The sequence below is a fragment of the Cavia porcellus genome, unplaced genomic scaffold, assembly GCF_034190915.1.
Source record: "Cavia porcellus strain 051 isolate PalLab524CR breed Dunkin Hartley unplaced genomic scaffold, mCavPor4.1 scaffold_4, whole genome shotgun sequence".
NCBI classification, from domain to species: domain Eukaryota; kingdom Metazoa; phylum Chordata; class Mammalia; order Rodentia; family Caviidae; genus Cavia; species Cavia porcellus.
The window spans coordinates 108,189,592-108,208,846 of record NW_026947487.1 but is presented as its reverse complement, the minus strand read 5'-3'; the positions used below and the strand labels follow the sequence as shown (position 1 = coordinate 108,208,846).

The window sequence follows — 19,255 nt, the reverse complement described above, 5'->3', positions numbered from 1 at the left end:
AAAGCCACGCCCACTAACGCACCCCTCCCCGTTAGGCCTGGAAGGCCTAATCTGATAGTTCCGCCTACAACCCCACCTTACTTAACAAGTGATGTCAGGGCGAACTTTTACTCATCTGGATAAACACTGTACATGCTGCACCTTTACTTTCACAACTCCATTCTCGGTGCCACAAGAGTGTCCGGAGGTCGAGCTTCCTTTGCTCCAGGGCCGCTGAACACTGAGGCTGATCGCGGAGATTCAGGAGTAATTCCCACTTCCGGGAGGTCCGCCTCTTATTTTAGGATCCGAGTTCCATTGGCCAACCAGACTGCGCGCCGCACTTCGATTGGACGCAACAACTGCTCGTCAAGAATCCTCCACACCACAGAGTCTCACCCATTCCAGCCTTTCTTGGAGGTTAAAGAATTAAATTACCGCAGTTTTGGGGGAGCACGTTTATGGACCGGCGCGAGTATCCTTTACGGCTTAGGCTGTAAATGTCCTCAAGTGAGAAGAGAAAAAAGCTGGAGCCTTCTGGGCCCAGTGAGACGTCACTAGCAGATGCCAAGTACAGGTCTGGGGACGATATGGGCTGGACGGAAGGAAGCGAGAGACTCCCCCGGATTGGGCCAAAAGAAGAAAGGCCCGCCCTCTGTGCGCCAGGATTGGCTGAATGCGAGCCGCGCTCCCCTCAGGCCTGCAGTTAGGGTGAAAGACGTGGGCTGCTCTCGCCTGGCTTCCGACTTCCAGCAGGTTCCTTGGGAGAGTTCAAAAGGGTGCGCTGGATTCCAGAATCGATCCGAAGTAGAACTTGGAGAGGCGTGCTCCATCGTAACGGTGAGGGGGCTGCGGCAGAGAAGTGTCGCGGGGAGCCACTGAAGCTCCGTAACCGGAAGTGTCATCTGTGAGGCGTCGTTTCTGAAGTGTGGCCGAACCTCAGCGGCACCCGGAAGTGTGGTGCTGCTCCTGGCTTCCGAGTCAGGATCAGTTGAGATACAGGCTTAAAACAGGTGTTTATGTATCCTTGTTTCCCTCCGGCTACTAGAGCCTCTCTCTGCGGAAAGCGTTGGAGGGTGCAAGTATTTAGACACGATTTTGAATGGCTCATCCCGTTGAAAGCCGTGGGGGAAACCAGCGCTGGAAATATGTCCAGGGGACCTGGCTCTGTAAGGGCTTCTGAGAAGTTTCTTTTGCTGCCTGTCACCCTCGATTCCCCTTCCCCCAGGGTTGTGCAGATGGAGGCCGGCGGAGACGCTGCTGCTGCCCCAGCCCCCAGGGACACAGAGGACATGGAGGGCACGCAGTTCCCTAGTGAGGAGACTGGAGCTGGTGGAGTTCGGTCGGGCCTACCGGACCCCGGAGATTCGGACCTGGAGGAAACAGATTTATGCTCTCCTCTCTAGGGTCTTGGAAGAAAAGCCCTCATGGGGGAGGACACGTTGGGCAAGGGAAAAGAGTAGTAGAAGGTCAATGAATAGTCTTTGAGAATTCGGGGAAGTAGCTTGAACCTTAGCCAAGTCAGGAGGGTGTAATAGTAGACTCATTTGTGTAGTTGTTAGTCCAGGAAAATAACTATTTTAGCACTGGAAGACCCTTATCCCAGAAACCTCTCAGTTCTGGGCAAACCAGAATGTATTTGGTGTGAGTTCAGGTGACTGACAGTCAGCAAGAGTCTGGTTGGTGTCAGAGAGGACCACTGGGGGCATAAGGTATTTATGTTAATGAACACGAATAAGGACAAAGGAGGAACTATTTAGAAGTTAAGTATTTGAGGACACTGGGGTATAAAATCATTGCGATGGGAAAGGAAATCAGTGGAGAGTACTGAGCACTGAGTGTCTGCATTATTGAAGAATCAGTAGAGGATTTGGGGGTTGCTAAGGAACCAAATGTTAATGTGTATTAATAGTAATCAGTGGGGGAAGAGGGCCAGTGAGATTTGGAGAACTAGGTAGTCCATAGAATGGCTGTGAGGGCCAGGCAGGGACCCCAGTGACAAGGACTGGCACCGCCAACAGAAGCATGTGTTTGGCTGAGCAAGGCTGGCAAGCCCATCTACTCACACTCACGGTATGGCAGCATGGAGGTGCTGTCAGCTACTGTGGGCGTGATGACAGCCCTGGTGTCCTTCATGCAGAGCGCGCTGGGGATAACATCTGCGCCATCTACCCTGGCAGTAACATCTGCGCTATCTATGCTGGTGAGCAAAGTGTTGGGGAGGAGAAGGGGAGCCAAGGCTGGGAATGTGGCAGGTCGGTTGGCCACTGGAGGTGTGTGTGTCTGTCTCTCTGTCTGCCTGCCTACCTGCCTGCCACCCGGGGCACCAGCAGCCAGCCCTGGTGAGCCAGGGTCTGACTCTGTGTCAGCACCTTCCTCTGTTTGGCCTGGGTTCTGCATGACCGGCATCTCTTGAGTATCTGGCCGGATGCCCCTGTGCTGAGAGCCTGGTTGTGTGATTGTGGGCTGAGCTGGGTGCTAGCTCAGTGTCAGTCTTGCCCCATGTCACTGCCTTACTTCCTCTGGTTTCCTATCTGCTAGTCATGCTCCTTACCAGTGACTGGAATAAAACATTTGTCCTCACAGTTCAGACTCATTGTGGAGTTGTGTACTGGAGAAGAAGCAGTGCCTTTGTTCTCATCTTCCTCTTGAAAAAGCAGGCAGCTTGGGGCTGCTCCTTTATTAAGTAGGTTGTGTATAACTTTTGTGTGTTCCGCCATCAAAGTGAACGATTTGTCATTGTGTTCCCTTAAGATAAATACTTATGGGAAAATTATATGAAGAGAGATTTTGCTAAGATGTGATTAATTAAAAGAAATATTCAGGTATAAGTTATTTTGATAATTCATTGAGATTTTATTGGATTACAATTTTACCACATTAAAAAATCTCACTTAAGATAATTATATAATTTAAAAATCACGCGTGATAATGTGCCCGTGTCCTGAATAAGTAAACCCATTGCAAAAATGACTGAGAATTGCTGTTCAAAGGCTCAGCAGAGCTGTAATTGCTGTTTGTTACTTTTCATGTCAAGTACGGAAAGGTACAAGAACACTGGGCTAAGTTGTTGGTGCTTAGAGAGGGTGTCAAATACATTCACTTGGCCTCCTTCATAATGAATCAGCTCTCTCACAGGTGCCTTTCATATGCAAAATTGTACACTAAGTACGAGTTCTGTTTGTGGGTTGACTTTTATGTTAGCATCTGAGTTTAATAAAAGCCCAAAGATCGTTCTCACTTGTTCTGAGAAGCAGCTCTGGTATATTTAAAGGCAATGGATCCTTTATCTCTCCTGAGTCCGCAGAGGCAGGAAATGCACTGAGTTATTTAGTGGTGATTTTGACCCAGATGTGAATGAAGCTGTGGTCTAGGGGAAGAGGACATCTACTCATTCTCCCCAGGAGAGCATCGATAACAGTCTTCCATCTCCAGGGTATTTTCAATAAAACCTGCTCGAAAGCCAAAGAGGCTCATTGAAAAGTCTAATTAGATTTCTTAAGGACACTGTGATTTTTCAGATATCTTGTCAAATGGTACCTAAGAGGAGACAGGTCATGCTACAAGCAGAAGATAAACACAGGTCACTGTTAGACAGGTGTGTGTAAATAACTTTTGTGTTAATTTGGTTTTCAAGATATATTTCAGGGTAGTAGACTTGGCAAGCAAACAGATGCCTTTTATGGTTAACTTTTCCTTTAGGCAGACAGTAGTTGTCTGATTTGCCAGTTCACTCTTCTACTCCCTCTTTTTGTTGAGTGATTTGAACAAGAATCAGACTCTCCTACCTGACTCTAGCTCTGACTCCTCCTTTGATGATGAGCATGATTTTCTGCAGACCTCTTTTATCTTTATGGATTAAAGATACTGAAATCCATTTTTAGTTTAAAAAAGCCCCTTTTCATAGGTATGACTTTATAAGTAATTTAATTTGTTTTCTGAGGTCCTATATTATTATGTATTCTTGCTTATGAGAGCCAAATTTCATAAATACTTCTTGTAATTGTTCCTACATTTACTGTCACATCTTCCCAGAAACAGTCCTTTCTCTGTAATGGAAAGGCACTCCATCAAATTCCAGTTTCTTGGTACTTCCATTTTTCTCACAGACTTTTGTTAAGAGAAGTCTTCATTTTACCAGCAAAAGTCATGCTCTTGGTTGGCACAGATATAATCAAGGCTTCTTTTCCATTAGGCAAGGCCACCCAAAAATATAAGTCAGTTAAGGGCTTTCATAAGCATCTCACCAGGATTGCTGTGATGATGAAGATACCTGTCTTCAATTCCATCCTCCATGTTTCTTGTACTAGCCTTTACAGTGTTTTGGTCTTCTAGGAATCAGATAATAGGAAAGGTAGATGGTTTTTCTTTTGTTTTTGTTTAGTTTAGTTTTGTTTTTTGCTCATTAGCATTGTAAGCACAATTATCCAGGCAGATAAACGATGCTCTGCATTTCGAAGGCCCTGTGCAGGAGCACCTTGGAGTAAAGCTATTTTGTTTGAATTCTGTGGTTGGCTGTTAAGTCCCTAGTAGTTTCCACTCCGTGTGCTAATTCTAGCCCATCACTAGTGCTGAAGCAGAGAGTTGTTGGTCCAGTTCGCCAGGAGAGATGAATCTGGAAACTTCTGAGCTTCTGAGTTGAAGTTCACAGGGGTTAACCAGCCTAGGAAAACTTCAGGGAAAAAATTTGAACTCTATGAATCATCCGCACAGGGTAAAGGGCTGTGTGAAGAGAAGCTGAGAGTGACCTAACATTTGGATGGTGTCCTTTATATTCTGAGTTTTAGTGCAGAGAAGAGATTTCCTCGGGGGGTCTGGCTGCGCCACAGACTGCTACATGTCTGCATTTTCTGGATTTCACCCTCCTAAAGCCGGAAGGAACTGAGCAACATTGAGCAGATTTAAAACAAAATTCCATCCTTAAAAAGATGTAACACCAACAAAAGGGCAACCAGCCCACCAGACAACCACAGAGGTTTCTATGAAAGTAAAGCTATTCAGGGAGACAGACAACGACATGGATGAAGTATAGAAAGAAATTTAACATAATTCTAGGAAAGCATTGAAAGACCTTGAGGAACTAACAAGTAGGATTTTTTTTTCTGAAACTAAAAAATTCATGTGGAATAACTAAGTATCAGTATTCACATTTTCACTTATTTAACAAAAAAAAGAGACAGCTAACTTGATCACGTGGTATGCTGTGTCCCTCTAAATGCTATACCTAGGGGTCTTGCTGAGGAGGCTAAAGAGAAGAGCAAGCCAAGCAATGCTCAGCCACAGCATTTGATTATAATTTACAGAGTCAAATAAATTTCCATGTGTCTATTGTAACATGCATAGTAATTGGATAAATCATTGATCACTCACAAGGGACTGCTCTTTGTAGAGAAATATCAAATCAGTAAATGTGGAAAAGGAATAAGAGAAATCCAAAATTGCAATTAGCGATTCACTACTATAATAATATTTGAAAGGTCTGCCAATGAAGACCCAAATCAGCAAGTGAAAATTTGAAAAGAAACAGGCTATAACACAGGCTGAAAGTAAACTACAAAGAAGAAATCTGACACTTCATTGACCAAGAGCTTAGGGTCCATATCACGAGGAATAGGACCCATTGACATAGGTACTCAATGATACCACATATCAAGAAGAACAGGGCATCATTCTGGGGAATTCTTGCCAAAAACTGCTGAAGCTTGATTTAATGGAAAATACCAGGCAAACCCAAATTGTATGATATTTTACAAAATAACTGAGTAGTTATGTTAGGAATCTGAATTGTCAAGGTCATGAAAGACAAGAAAAGATTAAGGGACTCTCAATCATGGGAGGCTGTTAAAAAGTCTCAGGGACTAATTACCATCAGGGACACTGAATTATATTCTATAGAAAACCAGGTAATCACAATGGGGGAAATGAGAAATATGCATATGATTTCTAGTTTTGTAATTAATATTGATTTCCTGCTTTTCATAATTGAAATATGGAACCCAGGCACAAGGTAAATGCAAACTCAACCAGATTTATTATTTTTGAATAAATCTAAAATTATTTCAAGACAAACATGTTTTTAAAAGCTAGAGACATGGCAGTTTCATGTGGACCCATTGATTTTTGTGCATTTGCAAACTAACCCATAGACACTACAGGGATATATATATATATATTTTTTTTTTTTCTTTCCCAGTACACATTTGAATTTCTCCCAAAAGCTGCTGCTAGTGCATGAGCAGACACACGTGCTCATGTAATTTGCAAGGCCTGTTGATAAAGTTCTGCCTAATTACTAATAAAATGCATTTATCATACATGTGTTTATACTCTGCATGATAAGTAAAATCACACAGAAGTCACTGATAAGTGCAGCACACAATTTAAAATGTTAATTGCCCCTTAATGTCACTGTGGGTAAATTGGTGTTGCACAAGAGTGACATTTTTAGCACTAATATATATAACACAACTTGTTTAAAACACGTTTTGGCACTCCAAAAATAAAATTTCATAAATTTAGAGTACTGACTAATTGGTTTTCATTAAGGTTTCCTTAATTAGATATTTGCTAAATAGGGTTATTAGTGATCACAAAGTGAATCTATAAAGCAACTTGTAAAAATGTAGAATTTGCCATGTAATGGGCTATTCCTGGTTGTTACTATCAAGAGAAAGCAGGGTATGTGATAGATAGGCCACATTTTGCTTAATGTTTGCTTTGAGGTATTTGATTGTTCTAAATAGGTAGTAAATGTCCATTTAAAAACAAAAGCAATACTTAGCAAGCTGCATAAAAGATTACTGAAGGGATGCCTATATTTCCACCAGTTTTCATCAAGTAAGTGAAAGCAATCACCCTCAATCACCCTATCTGCCAGAGTCACTTTCAGAGGGAGTCAGGCTGACTCCCATGGAAACCGCAGCAGGGAGGGTGTTTCAGTCCTGAGACTGAAACCACTGGCAGCTTACAAACACACCTCTCTCTCTCTGTCTCTCCCTCCACCCTGCCTCTCTCACTCTCTTTCTCTGGCTCTGCGTGCTACCCCAAAATCTAAATGGATTTCAAATCAATTTTTCAAACCAAACAAAATTGCTCTGTCTAATCTATTATATATAAACTGTACTCTTTAAAACTAATAAGTCAAATACTTGTAACATTGTTTTTAATTGTGACTACCCTGTGTGTAGATTTGGCATGAACTATAAAGTAATTTACATCACATAATTGTTGATCAACCAACTTTCAGTTCTACATAAATGCTTTGGTAACACACAACAGATAAAATTAAATGAATGACCGTAGCTTCCCTCTTTTATAGAATGTAAAAAAATAGGGAGAAGGCAAACATGTTTCAGTGAGAGAAAATAAAAGAACTAGATGACCTGAGATTTGCAACCAGAAAACAAAGTTTCCCCAGCAAACATTTGTATTTTGTTCCTTTTGCTTGCTTGTAAGAAGTAAAATGAGGTTGATTTTAAGTGTAGTATTACACAAGACACTTGGATTTTAAAAAAATCTTTGGGAATATATTTATTGACGTTTGGTGTGGAAGAGGAGTTAATTTGTTTAACTAGTAGTGGAAGTTGCATTTAAATAGTACAATAAATGTTCAAATTCCAGAGACAAAGATACTTACTCTTTATAGTAGTTTTTCCTTCTCCTGAGGTGCATCCCCAGAAATTGACCCTTTAATTATGCACAGAAAACAACACGTTTCAGTTATTTGTTTAATCAATGTTTATTGAATTAACTCTATTGAGTTTGCGCATCAGGCCCTGTGCTTGGTGATGAAACAACGTGAAACAGAGAGAGCCCTCTGCTGACCTCACTGGTGCAGACCCACGGAGCCGGCAGGCAGATGCTGGAGGAGGGGGGAGTTCTAATAATTTGCCTTAGAAATGGGAGATGAGGAAAAGCTGTGCTGACAAAAGATGCTCAAAACAATGGAATGAGTCAACTAATGAATCTGAGGGGAAAAAATTTACAGTAGAGGAAGAACAAATAAAAAATCTATGCAAATAAGAGCAGGAGGTGAATGGGAAGTAAACTGGATGGGACTGAAAGAATATTAGTGCAAAAAAAGTAGAGCTACTGGGGCCCTAGCTGAGACTAGGGCCAGGTCAAGATTATGTTTAAATCAATGACGCAATTTACCCAAAAGCGAAATTCTTAATAGGGGAATGTGATATCTATAAGTAATCTGGCACAGTAGGTTACCTGTGTGAAACACACGCTCATGCTCATGTTGCAACTTTGTGCCTGTGCAATGAGATGCAGTAGAAAATTCTTGAAAAATCCCAAGTGGATTTTAAAATGTTTTCACCATAAAAATGAGAACTAGGGAAGGTAATGTATATGTTAGTGCTATTTAGTCATTCTACTATATGTATAGCATGTGTTATTAAAAACACTATGTTGTACTTAATAAGTTTGTCAGTTTAAATAACTAAATAAAACTATCAGCCTTCTCACCAATAGTTTTTAGTATAAGAATTTACCTAATTGTCAATTAATTGGTCAGTATCTTGTCTGAGATTTTTATATAATAAAATGTGGTTGTTGTCATTGTTGTTGCTGTTGTTCTATCTGGTTTATTTTCTTTCAAATAGCTACAATCTCATTTGAAGAGATAGTGCTTTCCAATAATTTATTGAGTGTTATAAATTTCTACTCAGAAAAGTTGGCCAAATACACTCAGCAAATGAAAGAATAATTCAAAGTCTTTCTCTGCCCTCACTGTCATTTGTAACTATCTTCTTTTAATATGCATTTTGGAAGAACAGTTCATTTCACTGCTCAATTAAAAAATTAATTTGCTCCTCTTGAAAATACAGAGAAACATGAATCATTTATAACACTTTATTTTGAATGAAAACATGAATTCCTCCAACAGAAACATAATTTACAGAAAGTTTATCACATGTACAGATTACAAGCAAATGTGTTGATGTAAAGGGCATAAAGTCATGTCTAGTATCAGCATCCGGAATAGGGAACTCATTTCATTCAGAGTGAACACAGATTAGTCTGGCATGACACAAAGAGTTATGATATGAACTGGTTTTGCTAATTCCTGGCTTGTTAAAATAGAAATGAATCATTCAATGGCTTTTCAAAAAATAATTGTTGAGGCTCCTAATTTTCAGAGAGATAATAAGAAAGCACAGACCCAGTCAAGGATGAGACTTTCCAGTCTTTTCTCAGGAGAAACAAGAAAGAGCAGGCAGGAAGCCAGAGCCATGGCAGGAGCCCAGATCCGTTCTGGCAGATTCACTGACTATTTGAGGGTGAATGATGTAAAGAAATGGACTGCACATTACACCCTGACTAGGAAATCCAGGAACAGGCAGTGACTTCATCAGGATTTCACACACAGAAGTAGAAAGAAACACCGGAGCACTGATCTCCTTCTGGAAAGATCAAACAGAAAGGAGCTGGAGTACATCAGGCCCAGCTAGATGAAGCAAGTGACAGAAAATGGGGATAAAACACCCCGAGCTGTGTCCTCCAAAGCTGGCTACTTCCTGGTCCCTGACACCTGTGAATCTGTTGCCTTAGGGAGCGGCAAAGGGAATCTAGGTGGAGATGAAATGAAAACACACCAGTTAGTTGGTGCTGAAACAGGGAGGTTACCCTGGATCACTGGATTGCCTTGACTAGAGGCCCCGTGTAATCTCTAAGGTCCTTAAAGGGGGAAGGGAGGCCGTAAAGGTCAGATTGGCACAGTGTGAGGACTTGGCCCGCTTTTCCTGACTTTGAAATTCAAGGAAGGGGACCAGGAACCGAGGAATATGGGCAATGAATAGATGCTGAAAAGGCAAGAAACTGATGAGTTTTCACAAGGGAACACAAGCCTGCCGACCCATTGATTTTTTTTTTTTTCCTAATTTAAAGAGAGAAGAAAAAGAAGAAAAAAAAAAGACATAAAAAAATGCAGTAAAAGGGTACAAATAATACAGTATTTCTAGAAAAAAATATATACAGTACAAAATCACCAGTTAATAGGTTACATATTATCTTCCCAGAAACAGTTGTCCATGTCACTAAATCAAAGCATATAAAGTGGACATTCATACAGTGAAATTGGAGACAGTTCCATTCAATGATCCAACAAAAGCTCACTTATATGGTTTTCCATCCTACACACTCAAACATACCTGCGGTTATATCCCTTAGTCCACCTTACTTTCCTCTCTTTTTTACAGTAACAATTAGACTTTTAGGGTTTTATTACTCTCACGGTTCTTATTACTTTTTTGAAGAAAATAAAACCAAATGTGACTAAGCAAAACAGAGTCAGTTAGAACAGAAGGGTGGGCATAGCACGTGATGCAAAAATAGAATACCAGCTGATCAAAAGTGGTTACCATTGTGCCTCTTGTTATTTTTAAATTGAGTTGTCTATATCATCAGGTATAATAGAATTGATCAAAACAGTGTGGAACAAAACCAATAAAATGTACACTGAGGACCTTATAGGACTTCAAAAAAAAAAAGGGTAAGAGTCAATCCATATTGGGCATCATAGTATATCTTATTGCCTTCAAAGTGATTGCCTATACCCTCAAACTTGATACTATCAAACAAAATAGAATATATAATAATCAGACGGAACCAGATGGGGAGAGCAATACTGGGGTTCAAGTCAGGTTAATAGGACAACAAAAAAGTTACTATAATATGTCGTGTTATTTTTTAATTTAGTTTTCCCTTAATTAAAAAAATGAGAGAAGATAGATTAATTTAAAAATAGGGGGAAGATTGAGGTAAGAGAGGACACTGTAATAGAACAACGCAGGGCAGAACCTAGCAATTCAAGCATCATTGTGTTTCACCACCAGTTAATCTAACATAATAGTAGTCGCCATAGTGCCTCTTTCAAATTATTTCAGTGTAACTTTGCATGCTATAATATCAAGTATATCTAGACAGTGTGATGCCTTTCAAGAGAATGCAAGAATTACAGGGTATTTAGAACCTGCTAATAGAAAACAAACAAAGGTTTCTATATTGTCTCTTTGCGACCTAGCCCAGTGAGACACACTTTGAAATTCCAAAGTACAATAGTGAAAGGTGGCGAATTTGTAGTGTTAAACAACTACGTCACCATGATTTGTTACAGAAACAATAGAAAAATAATAAAGGGGAAATTAAATAAGAGTCCATAAGCAGAATTATAAGAACCTTCTTGCCCTCTTAGAATGTGAGAGTTAGAAACTCTTTCTAAGGAGGTCAGTTTCAGAAAGCCTCATCTAATATACAGCTTCTAATCAAGTGTTTCATCTAGATGGCAGCCAAAGATAATCTGACATTTGAGAAGTCTTCCATGAAAGAACATAAAAACAAACCAATAATAAATACCTGCCTTTACAAAAGAAAAGTTAGGGGGAAAAGACTACATAGTGGGAAAAAGAAATTTTTAAAAAGCTACACATGATGTAATAACAGAGACAATATAAATTAGTATATTGGTGAAATAAATCAAGAAACTGAAAAATACAATTATACAAGTTTTATAAATACAAAAACAAAATCAAGCATTATGAGAATAAAGTTGAAAAAAATTTTTTCAAGCTGTAGCCAAAAATGGAAAATAGACAAAGCCACACAGAAATTGAAACTCTTCAACTATAAAAAAAAGTTCTATAAAGAAAGAAGAAATAAAATGGTGCATAATAAAAAATTAACTTGGCTCAAAAGAAAGTCTGGCCTTTGCCCTTGGCACCTGGAAAGTAATTCTCAAGGTCTTCAAATATCGTGCCTTGCTTACATAAGTAGTCTATGACCTTCACAAGGGCATTATAATCATGCAAGTCTGAGGAACTATTTTTGACCAAGGAAAAGTACAAACACGTGATAGCTGAATATAACGTGTGATTCTGAACTAGATCTTTTTTGCTATAATAGACATTATTAGGAAAATTGGTAAATCTATGAGGTCTGGGGATTAGATAGTAATAACATGTTATAGTTCCAAATTTTCTGGAGTATTTTTCTTTCTTTCTTTTTTTTTTTTTAAATCACAATCCATTGTTTCTGAACACAAGCCAATATTCAAACCTAGAATCTACTGACGGAAACATATGCCCTAAGTCTTGGAAGAAAGACGCTGTACTACCATAGAAGGTAAATGTGTGAGTGATTCACTAGTCCTTGCCAAAGAGAATGCCAGCCACATAAGAATTGTACACTGTGGAGAAAGGGGAGGGTCTCGGACACTGTGGCTGAGTCTATAAGAGCTCCTCTAAGAGTAAAGTTATATTGAAAATAAGTGGAGTTCTGTCTCAGACTCAGCCAGTGGACACAGCTGTGGTCATTTCAAAAGTACAAGTGGAATAGAAATCCCCAGTGTTGCTACTTCGCCACTTCCCCTGGTTAGCTAATAAAGCAAGGTAAGAAGACCTGTCACACAAAGACAGCCCTAGAGGAATTCTCTAACAGTAATCCCACTGCTGCCCCATTGGCCAAAAAAAAAAACATCTATGCTAGGGAAAGAGAACACAGACTAGTGCTACCCTGAATGGGTGAAGCATGCAGCGGTCTCTAAAGCATCTCCAGTTAATTCACTGGTCAGGCTCTTGAAGGATCCAAACAATGCTGAGAAGGAAAGCGAGCAGCACAGTGTCAAACAGAAGTCCCAATCACAGCTGTTGTGCCAAAGAGCACTTCTGAAGAGTCTATTTACGTGGTATAGGGTCCAAAATGTGGTATGTGGCTACTGATCTGAAAATCTATCCTTTCCCTAGTCTAGCTCACTGGAAATCTGCTTTGAAGAAACCATTTATTTCATCCTCAGCAGAGAAATCTACTGCTTCCAGAAAGGCTCCTGGCATGCTACTGGGCCCACCTAGAAATGAAGATCATTATTATGAAACACTAAGTGTGGGCAGAGTCACCCGGAATGGGCAGGGTTCTGTCAAACCCAGCAAGGCATAGAGTTCACTGAGCCCAGCAGAAAGCAGCACAAAGTGGGGCATGTGAGACCCAGGAGAGCACAGCTGCACACAAAGCACAGGCTGCACCCTGGGGCTCTCCACCATTGTCCTACCAGGGCTTTTCCCTCAGCGCACACCCAGGGCTTCATGAAGGGTCCCTTATTACCAACTTCTGCAGCAGGGAAAGTTCTAAACTTGTCCTGGATGTTTTGAGCTCAGCATTAGGGAACAAGCTGAAAATGGAAGGTTGCTCTAAACAGGGTGGCATCACAGTGTGGATGTCCCAGCCCTCCAAACACACACAAAATGAACAGATTCTTGGGTGGTCTCTCTGCTCATTCACTTTGAGAAACGCTGCAAGATTATAATTTATATGGACTTTTTGGGGTCAGTGAATTGGCTAGCTGTAAAGAATGCAGGTGGAGATTTGGAAGATCAAAGACAAGGAGATTTGAGGTAAACGTATGTAGTTGGATATGGAAGAAGGCATGAAACACAAAGAATTTTTTCCAGCCTGTGCTAACATGGAAAAATTCCTAGATAACCAAGCAGACAGAATGATGTGAGCGGCTGGTATCAACCATTCTCAGTTACTGGTCACCAAGTCGCTCATACAATGGACACAACAGAGTAGTGATGGAGGCAGGAGCGGAAGCTATGTGTGGTTTCAAGTAGCACAGGCTTCCCCTCAACAGGACCGATCTAGCTACTACCACTTTCAAATGGTCAGCAACAGAGGCCAGCATTCATTCTCCAAAATGGTTTCCTTTACAGGCAGATAAATTTTGTGGCAAGTTGACCATATGAGATCCCTTCTGCTCTGAAAGATAGAGATTGGTCTTGGTTCAAATCATCACTTCTTTCTGGAATGAGTTGTCTTTACTGCCTGCAATGCAAAATCTTACACTACCCAGGGAGGGTGAGCAGAGACACCCTGCTGGCACCAGCACATCTAGTAATGTGTCTTCTCATTTAATCTCTGCTGTACTGTGAACCCTTGTGTAGGGCACTGTTTCACAAAGGCTTTATCAGGGGAATTTGTCTCTTAGAACAATAAGTGAAAGAGCTGCTGTTACACCATGGGGCCAAGGGGCATGCATTTGGGACAGAGATAATCATTTGGCCAATTTTAATAGTAAATAAAAAAGTACAGTAGCTACAACTTGAGAAGCTTAGAGAAGACAAACAAAGGTTCAAGCTGTTTGTAGTGTGGTCAGCTGAGCTATGGGAACCTGGTTGGATGGTACTGGAGGGAGAGGGTGAGTACCAAGCACGCATCTACAGGGCAGGATCTGTGGTTTATTCCACCCTCCTCCTCATTTATGTCCCCAGGAAGTAGCTCTTTAAAGGCCCAGTGCTTCTGCTCTCAAAACACACATGGAGTAGGTAGAACTGAGCAGACACAGGCACCTTCAGAGTCCCTGTTCTGTGCCACCAGACCTGTTTCAGGACTTAACTATTCTCTCTAGTTCTCAGGCAAGCGTGGTCTCATTTTTCAGGAACTGCATGAGCTTGGACAGAGCCAGGTGTCTCAATTCATCCCATGTACCCAGGCAGCCAGTGTGCACTGCTTGGTCTCTGAAGAATATAAACATTCAGCCCTTCACTTTGACTCAGAGGATCTCTACAGTGACTCCAGCAGAATCAGCTGGCACTTGTCATGATGGCACTGCAGCCTGAGTCCCCACCTGCTTCATTATCCTTTCTCACACAAAGCTCTACAGCACTCCCTTCCACACTTCTTCATGTCACTTTCCTTTCAAAGCGTGCTTTCCAGGGAACCCAACTGCAACATCTCATTACTGACAACCATGGAAGCAGCTAAGAAGAGACGAGCTGAAGTATGGAAACTGATGGAGATGAAGGGCAACGGAGAGCTCTTCCTCCTGGGAAGATCTGGTAAGCTGTTTGACTTTTTAAAGCACAATCATGTAGTTTTTTTTTTTTTTTTTTTTGGTTTTGTTTTTGTCTTTTTCCTTTTTATCGGTACCAGGGATCGAACTCACGACTGCCTGCTTGCAAGGCAGGCATTTATGCCCCTGAGCTAAATCCCCAGCCCCTAGTCATGTGGTTTTTATAAAACATAAGCATGATGTTAAAAATGAAAAAGAATTTTTTAATGATTACACTAGAAAAGCACTATAATTTTGAATCAAAGTTATTGTCATCTACAAATTTTCAAAAACAAAGTCCAGGAAAACTTGATAAACTGAAATCCAAGACTTCTTACCATGTTATATTCGAGCGTATTCCTTCTATCTTCATTTGATTTTCTTTCTTAGATACATAAATGTGTTCACCCACACACACCCCCAATACATTGACACTTGGTTTCTGAACTTTTTCTTCCTGGTTATCACTCTATCATCCAGATGTTGAAGAACTGAAGAATATATTGAAGGCATCTCATTTAGCTGATATGTGAGTTTGAAAACCAAAGATCCACTGGACGCACTTTGATGCAGAATGTGTTCAATTCATTCTTCTATCAGGTGGGAATATTTGATGACTCACGCAATCTCTGGTAGATTTCACAAAACTCATACAAAAGTGCTTTACTTAGAATTGTCTTTCTTGGAACCAAGGACCATGAACTTATTAAACGATTTTCAAAAAAATAATCTATCAAGGCCAATGATTGATTAAATAGAGGCTGATCTTCACATACTTGGACAGTGGATAGGGTCTAAAACCGTAAGTCATTTTGAACAAGGAGACAATCAAAATAGCTTAGATTTTTTTCTATACCACTAAGTAGTTGTCAAAATTTCAGATTTTGGAAATGCGAAGATTAAGATGCAGAATAAAAAGAGACACTGAAGTCACAGCTTCATTATGTGCACACACACATGCACATGATTGAACTCACACACACGTGTTATTGTTGTCCACCTAAGAAGATCATTTAAGTGCATTATGTGCTTTTCATCTGTTAAACCGAGCTGTCTGGCTGAAAAGGACACCAGCACTCTCCGATCTTGCAAGAGAATTCTGTGACTCTGTTATCCTGAAAGACAATACCATCTAATGGAAGATAGTTTTAAGTGATAACTTCTCTCTGGTATTCTCAGGTTACTCATCATTACGTTTTTGATTGTTTGTTGCTTTTAAGCTATGTCTGAAAAATGTACTAAGTATGGTTTAAAGCACAATTCTTGGGAGTGGATAAAGATGAAGCTGTAGTCTAGAGTGGATGAGGACTATTTCAACAAAATGAACACATCGCTTCCACTGATAACCCCGACTCATGCAGGTGTGCCTTCAATGCCACATTAATTGCTCTCTGTTTACATAGTGTTTATCTTAATTTCATGATATTGGGACAGTACAGTCACCTTGAAATAAGAATGTTAATTGTGTATGGCTTTCAGTCCTTCATTTGAAATCACCAGAAAGCTTTTTTTTTTCAGTGTTAAATTATAGTAAGCTACAATGTATTTTCCTGTATAACATTTGTGCATTTATACTTTATTCACTGGCCAAGCTCACTGAAGAGAAGAGATAGAAAAGACATCATCCAATTTAAATACATAGGAACCTTCCCACAACAACTGCTGACAGCCACATCATTGTTCCCTGGCAAAACTTTAAATCTGCTGCAACTTGATTTCACCTGTTACAATCATCAAATGTTTTTCTATTTTTCTTTCATTTTTTGGTTGATTTAAAAGGAAAAATACATAACTGCAGCATTTGTCAATGGTCCACAATAATCACAAAATCTTTCAAAAGGATTAAACATGCACAGGCACACACACACACATATACACACGCATCCACATTAGTAAAGAAGCATACGTCTATATATCTTTTTACTGTTTTAAGAGAAATCAATTGTAATTTCCTAACATTAAAATTTTATACAACATCTCTTAAAATATATTCTGCATTTTATTTTGAAAATGCTTTTTATTAAGAGAAAGAAAGTAATTGATTACAAATCAACAAATCAAAACCGTGGTCTATAATGTGTCAGTGCATTCTGATCAAAATGCTGCAACCTCTAGCAATGCAAATTACAAAGGGCTACAGAGCTTCACCATCTGCAAACCTGTCTACACTTTAGCTACCAACAAGGTTAATACTGCCACTACATAAAACAAATACTTGGACAGATTTAGAGCTGTGATGGTGGATGCATTCATCTTTACATTGAATAAACACTACTGTCTCTACGTTAGATCTTTCCCTTGGCACCACAGGTCTGCCAATTTAAAACAAAATATACGTCGTTTACCAACATAAGTCCTTCATGAACTGTTACTCTAATTCATCCCCTTCAAAGTCAGTCAGGCATTACAGGAACATTAACATGGGTTTAGTGCTATGAGAAAGACAGACAAGTTTTGTAAACTAGAAAATTAGAGGATAGTAACAGTGAACGTACATATTTCCAAATCTTTTAGTATATACAAGCGAAGGACCCTAATTCACTTGGGAGGCACTTGGAGGTGTGAGCGCGGACAGCAAAGTGCCTTTCTTATTTAATTGTCTCTTGGAATCCAGAGACAGTTCCAAGCAAGTATCATGTTTACATGGCTTCAGAATTAATTATTGTAACAGCTCTATAATGTTATTTATAATTCCTCAATCTCCTAGTGGATATGTGCATTCTAGTCAGAATGCCCTAGTTAGTGGACCTCATAGATTGTTGGTACTTTCTGAGAAATGAACTTCAGCATTCTAGAAGAGAAGTGACTGGAAGGAGAGGTTTAGTGTGGATTATGTAATATGCTATTTCCTTCCAAAGGACACCCTTTAATTAGGTTACTGGTTGTACAGGACAAGGGGCATAGTTGCAGCTCATATTTCAAATAATGTGTATTGGAAGTTCATGCCTCAAGGAGTACATAAGTTAGAATTTTTAGCATAGGAAATGGGGCTCTATAGTTCAATTTGTTACCTTTTTCTAACATATTAAAAGGTACTACATGGAACGTAGTCATGGGAGACCAAAGAAAAGCTGATGGGAAACTGCAGAAAATCAAAAATACAAACCTACAAAACAACTGACATAAAGTTTGGGGAAAATATTCTCAGAAGTGTATTCATTCGAGGTATTACAGTTGTAATTAAAAAATAATTTTTGCTGTGTTAAGAATTGTTTTTTCTATAGAATCAACACATTTAATTGAAAACATTTTACAGTCTTTGGGAAATTGGAATTACTCTTAATTACTGTCACCATCAAACAATGATATCAAATAAAACAGAAAGCTTTTAAAGGTAAGATGTCATATATGGACACCACTGTACTCGGAGTCTTTTTACAAATGAATTGTGTGTTCAGAGCTAAAATCGGACACTCAAAACGAAATGTATCCAAAATCATTAAGAAGAGTCAAATAGAAAAAGAGCAGTACAAACCAGCCAAAGACAACGAGACATTTTTCCAGACTACTGATGTATTGAGCGTAGTACAGAGAAAGGCAAAGGGGCTTCATATACTTTTGGCCACTGAAGATGCAAACACCAGCCAAGTAGGATCTTAGGAGCGTTTCCAGGTCTATGAACAACACCAGGGGAGACTAAAGCAAACGCAGCATATGTTCTCAAACAAAGCAAGGTCATTATAGTCCAGTTTTGTACTTTTTATCTCTAACAAAACTTATGTATTAGACAGTTAAGAGACCGGGACCACAGTTCCCACATTTAAAAACTGTAGTCACTAAGCAAGTGAAACTGGTTTTCGATCATGTCAGAACAGCTGGAAATTAAGGGCAGTATCTAATTCCTTGTTACACAGTGACGCCATGAGAAGACTGTCACTAGAAGAGGCCTCCTGGAGCCGTCCGAGCCTGGACAGGGCAAGAGGGCAGCGCTGCAAATCCATCGCCTGTGCATTCAGTGTGAGAGCAGTTCTTGTCCATTTGCAAAGCCCCTGGCTATTAAACAAACTCTCATCGGTATAAGCAAAATCACAGCTGCCAATCAAAAGAAGTACTCTTTCTGATTCTCATTCACTGCATTTTGTATATTAAGCTCGCTTTTCAAAACAGTTGCAGCACTGTCTACATTCTCTGACCTTTTTGCCTCATTTCTCTTGTATAACCTTTTCTGCTGATAAATGCGGATGGCTATGGCAGTGATGCAAAGCAGGATAAAGATCACAACAGCTATCAAACCTAGAGAGAGAACAGAAAGGAAATACAAAGTCAGAGTTCTGGGCAGAGTAGAGCTGTGTCGACTTCATTGCTTACTCAACCCTAAGATACAATTATTTTCCACTCAAATCAAGCATCTACTACACGTAAACTGGGCAGATTAAAACTTCAGCTACTTAAACAGCATTACAATATATTGAGTTTACTTTTGGTTGCTATCAATTTATATGTTCCTTC

The 19,255-nt window shown here is 39.9% G+C and overlaps 1 protein-coding gene and 1 long non-coding RNA gene across 2 annotated transcripts in view; one reads left to right on the top strand and one right to left on the bottom strand.

Moving 5' to 3' along the window:
• The first annotated feature begins 1,308 nt into the window (after positions 1-1,308).
• Positions 1,309-18,987, top strand: LOC134475791 (uncharacterized). The gene is made up of 2 exons (XR_010047046.1): positions 1,309-14,813; positions 15,287-18,987. It is a non-coding gene; the product is annotated as an uncharacterized LOC134475791 (long non-coding RNA).
• Cntnap4 (contactin associated protein family member 4) overlaps positions 18,300-19,255 on the bottom strand; it is a 249,520-nt gene continuing 248,564 nt past the window's right edge. The window contains exon 24 of the mRNA XM_003472026.5: positions 18,300-19,039. Coding sequence (XP_003472074.1) covers positions 18,846-19,039 — 194 coding nt within the window. The 3' untranslated portion in view covers positions 18,300-18,845. The remainder of the gene's footprint in view (positions 19,040-19,255) is intronic.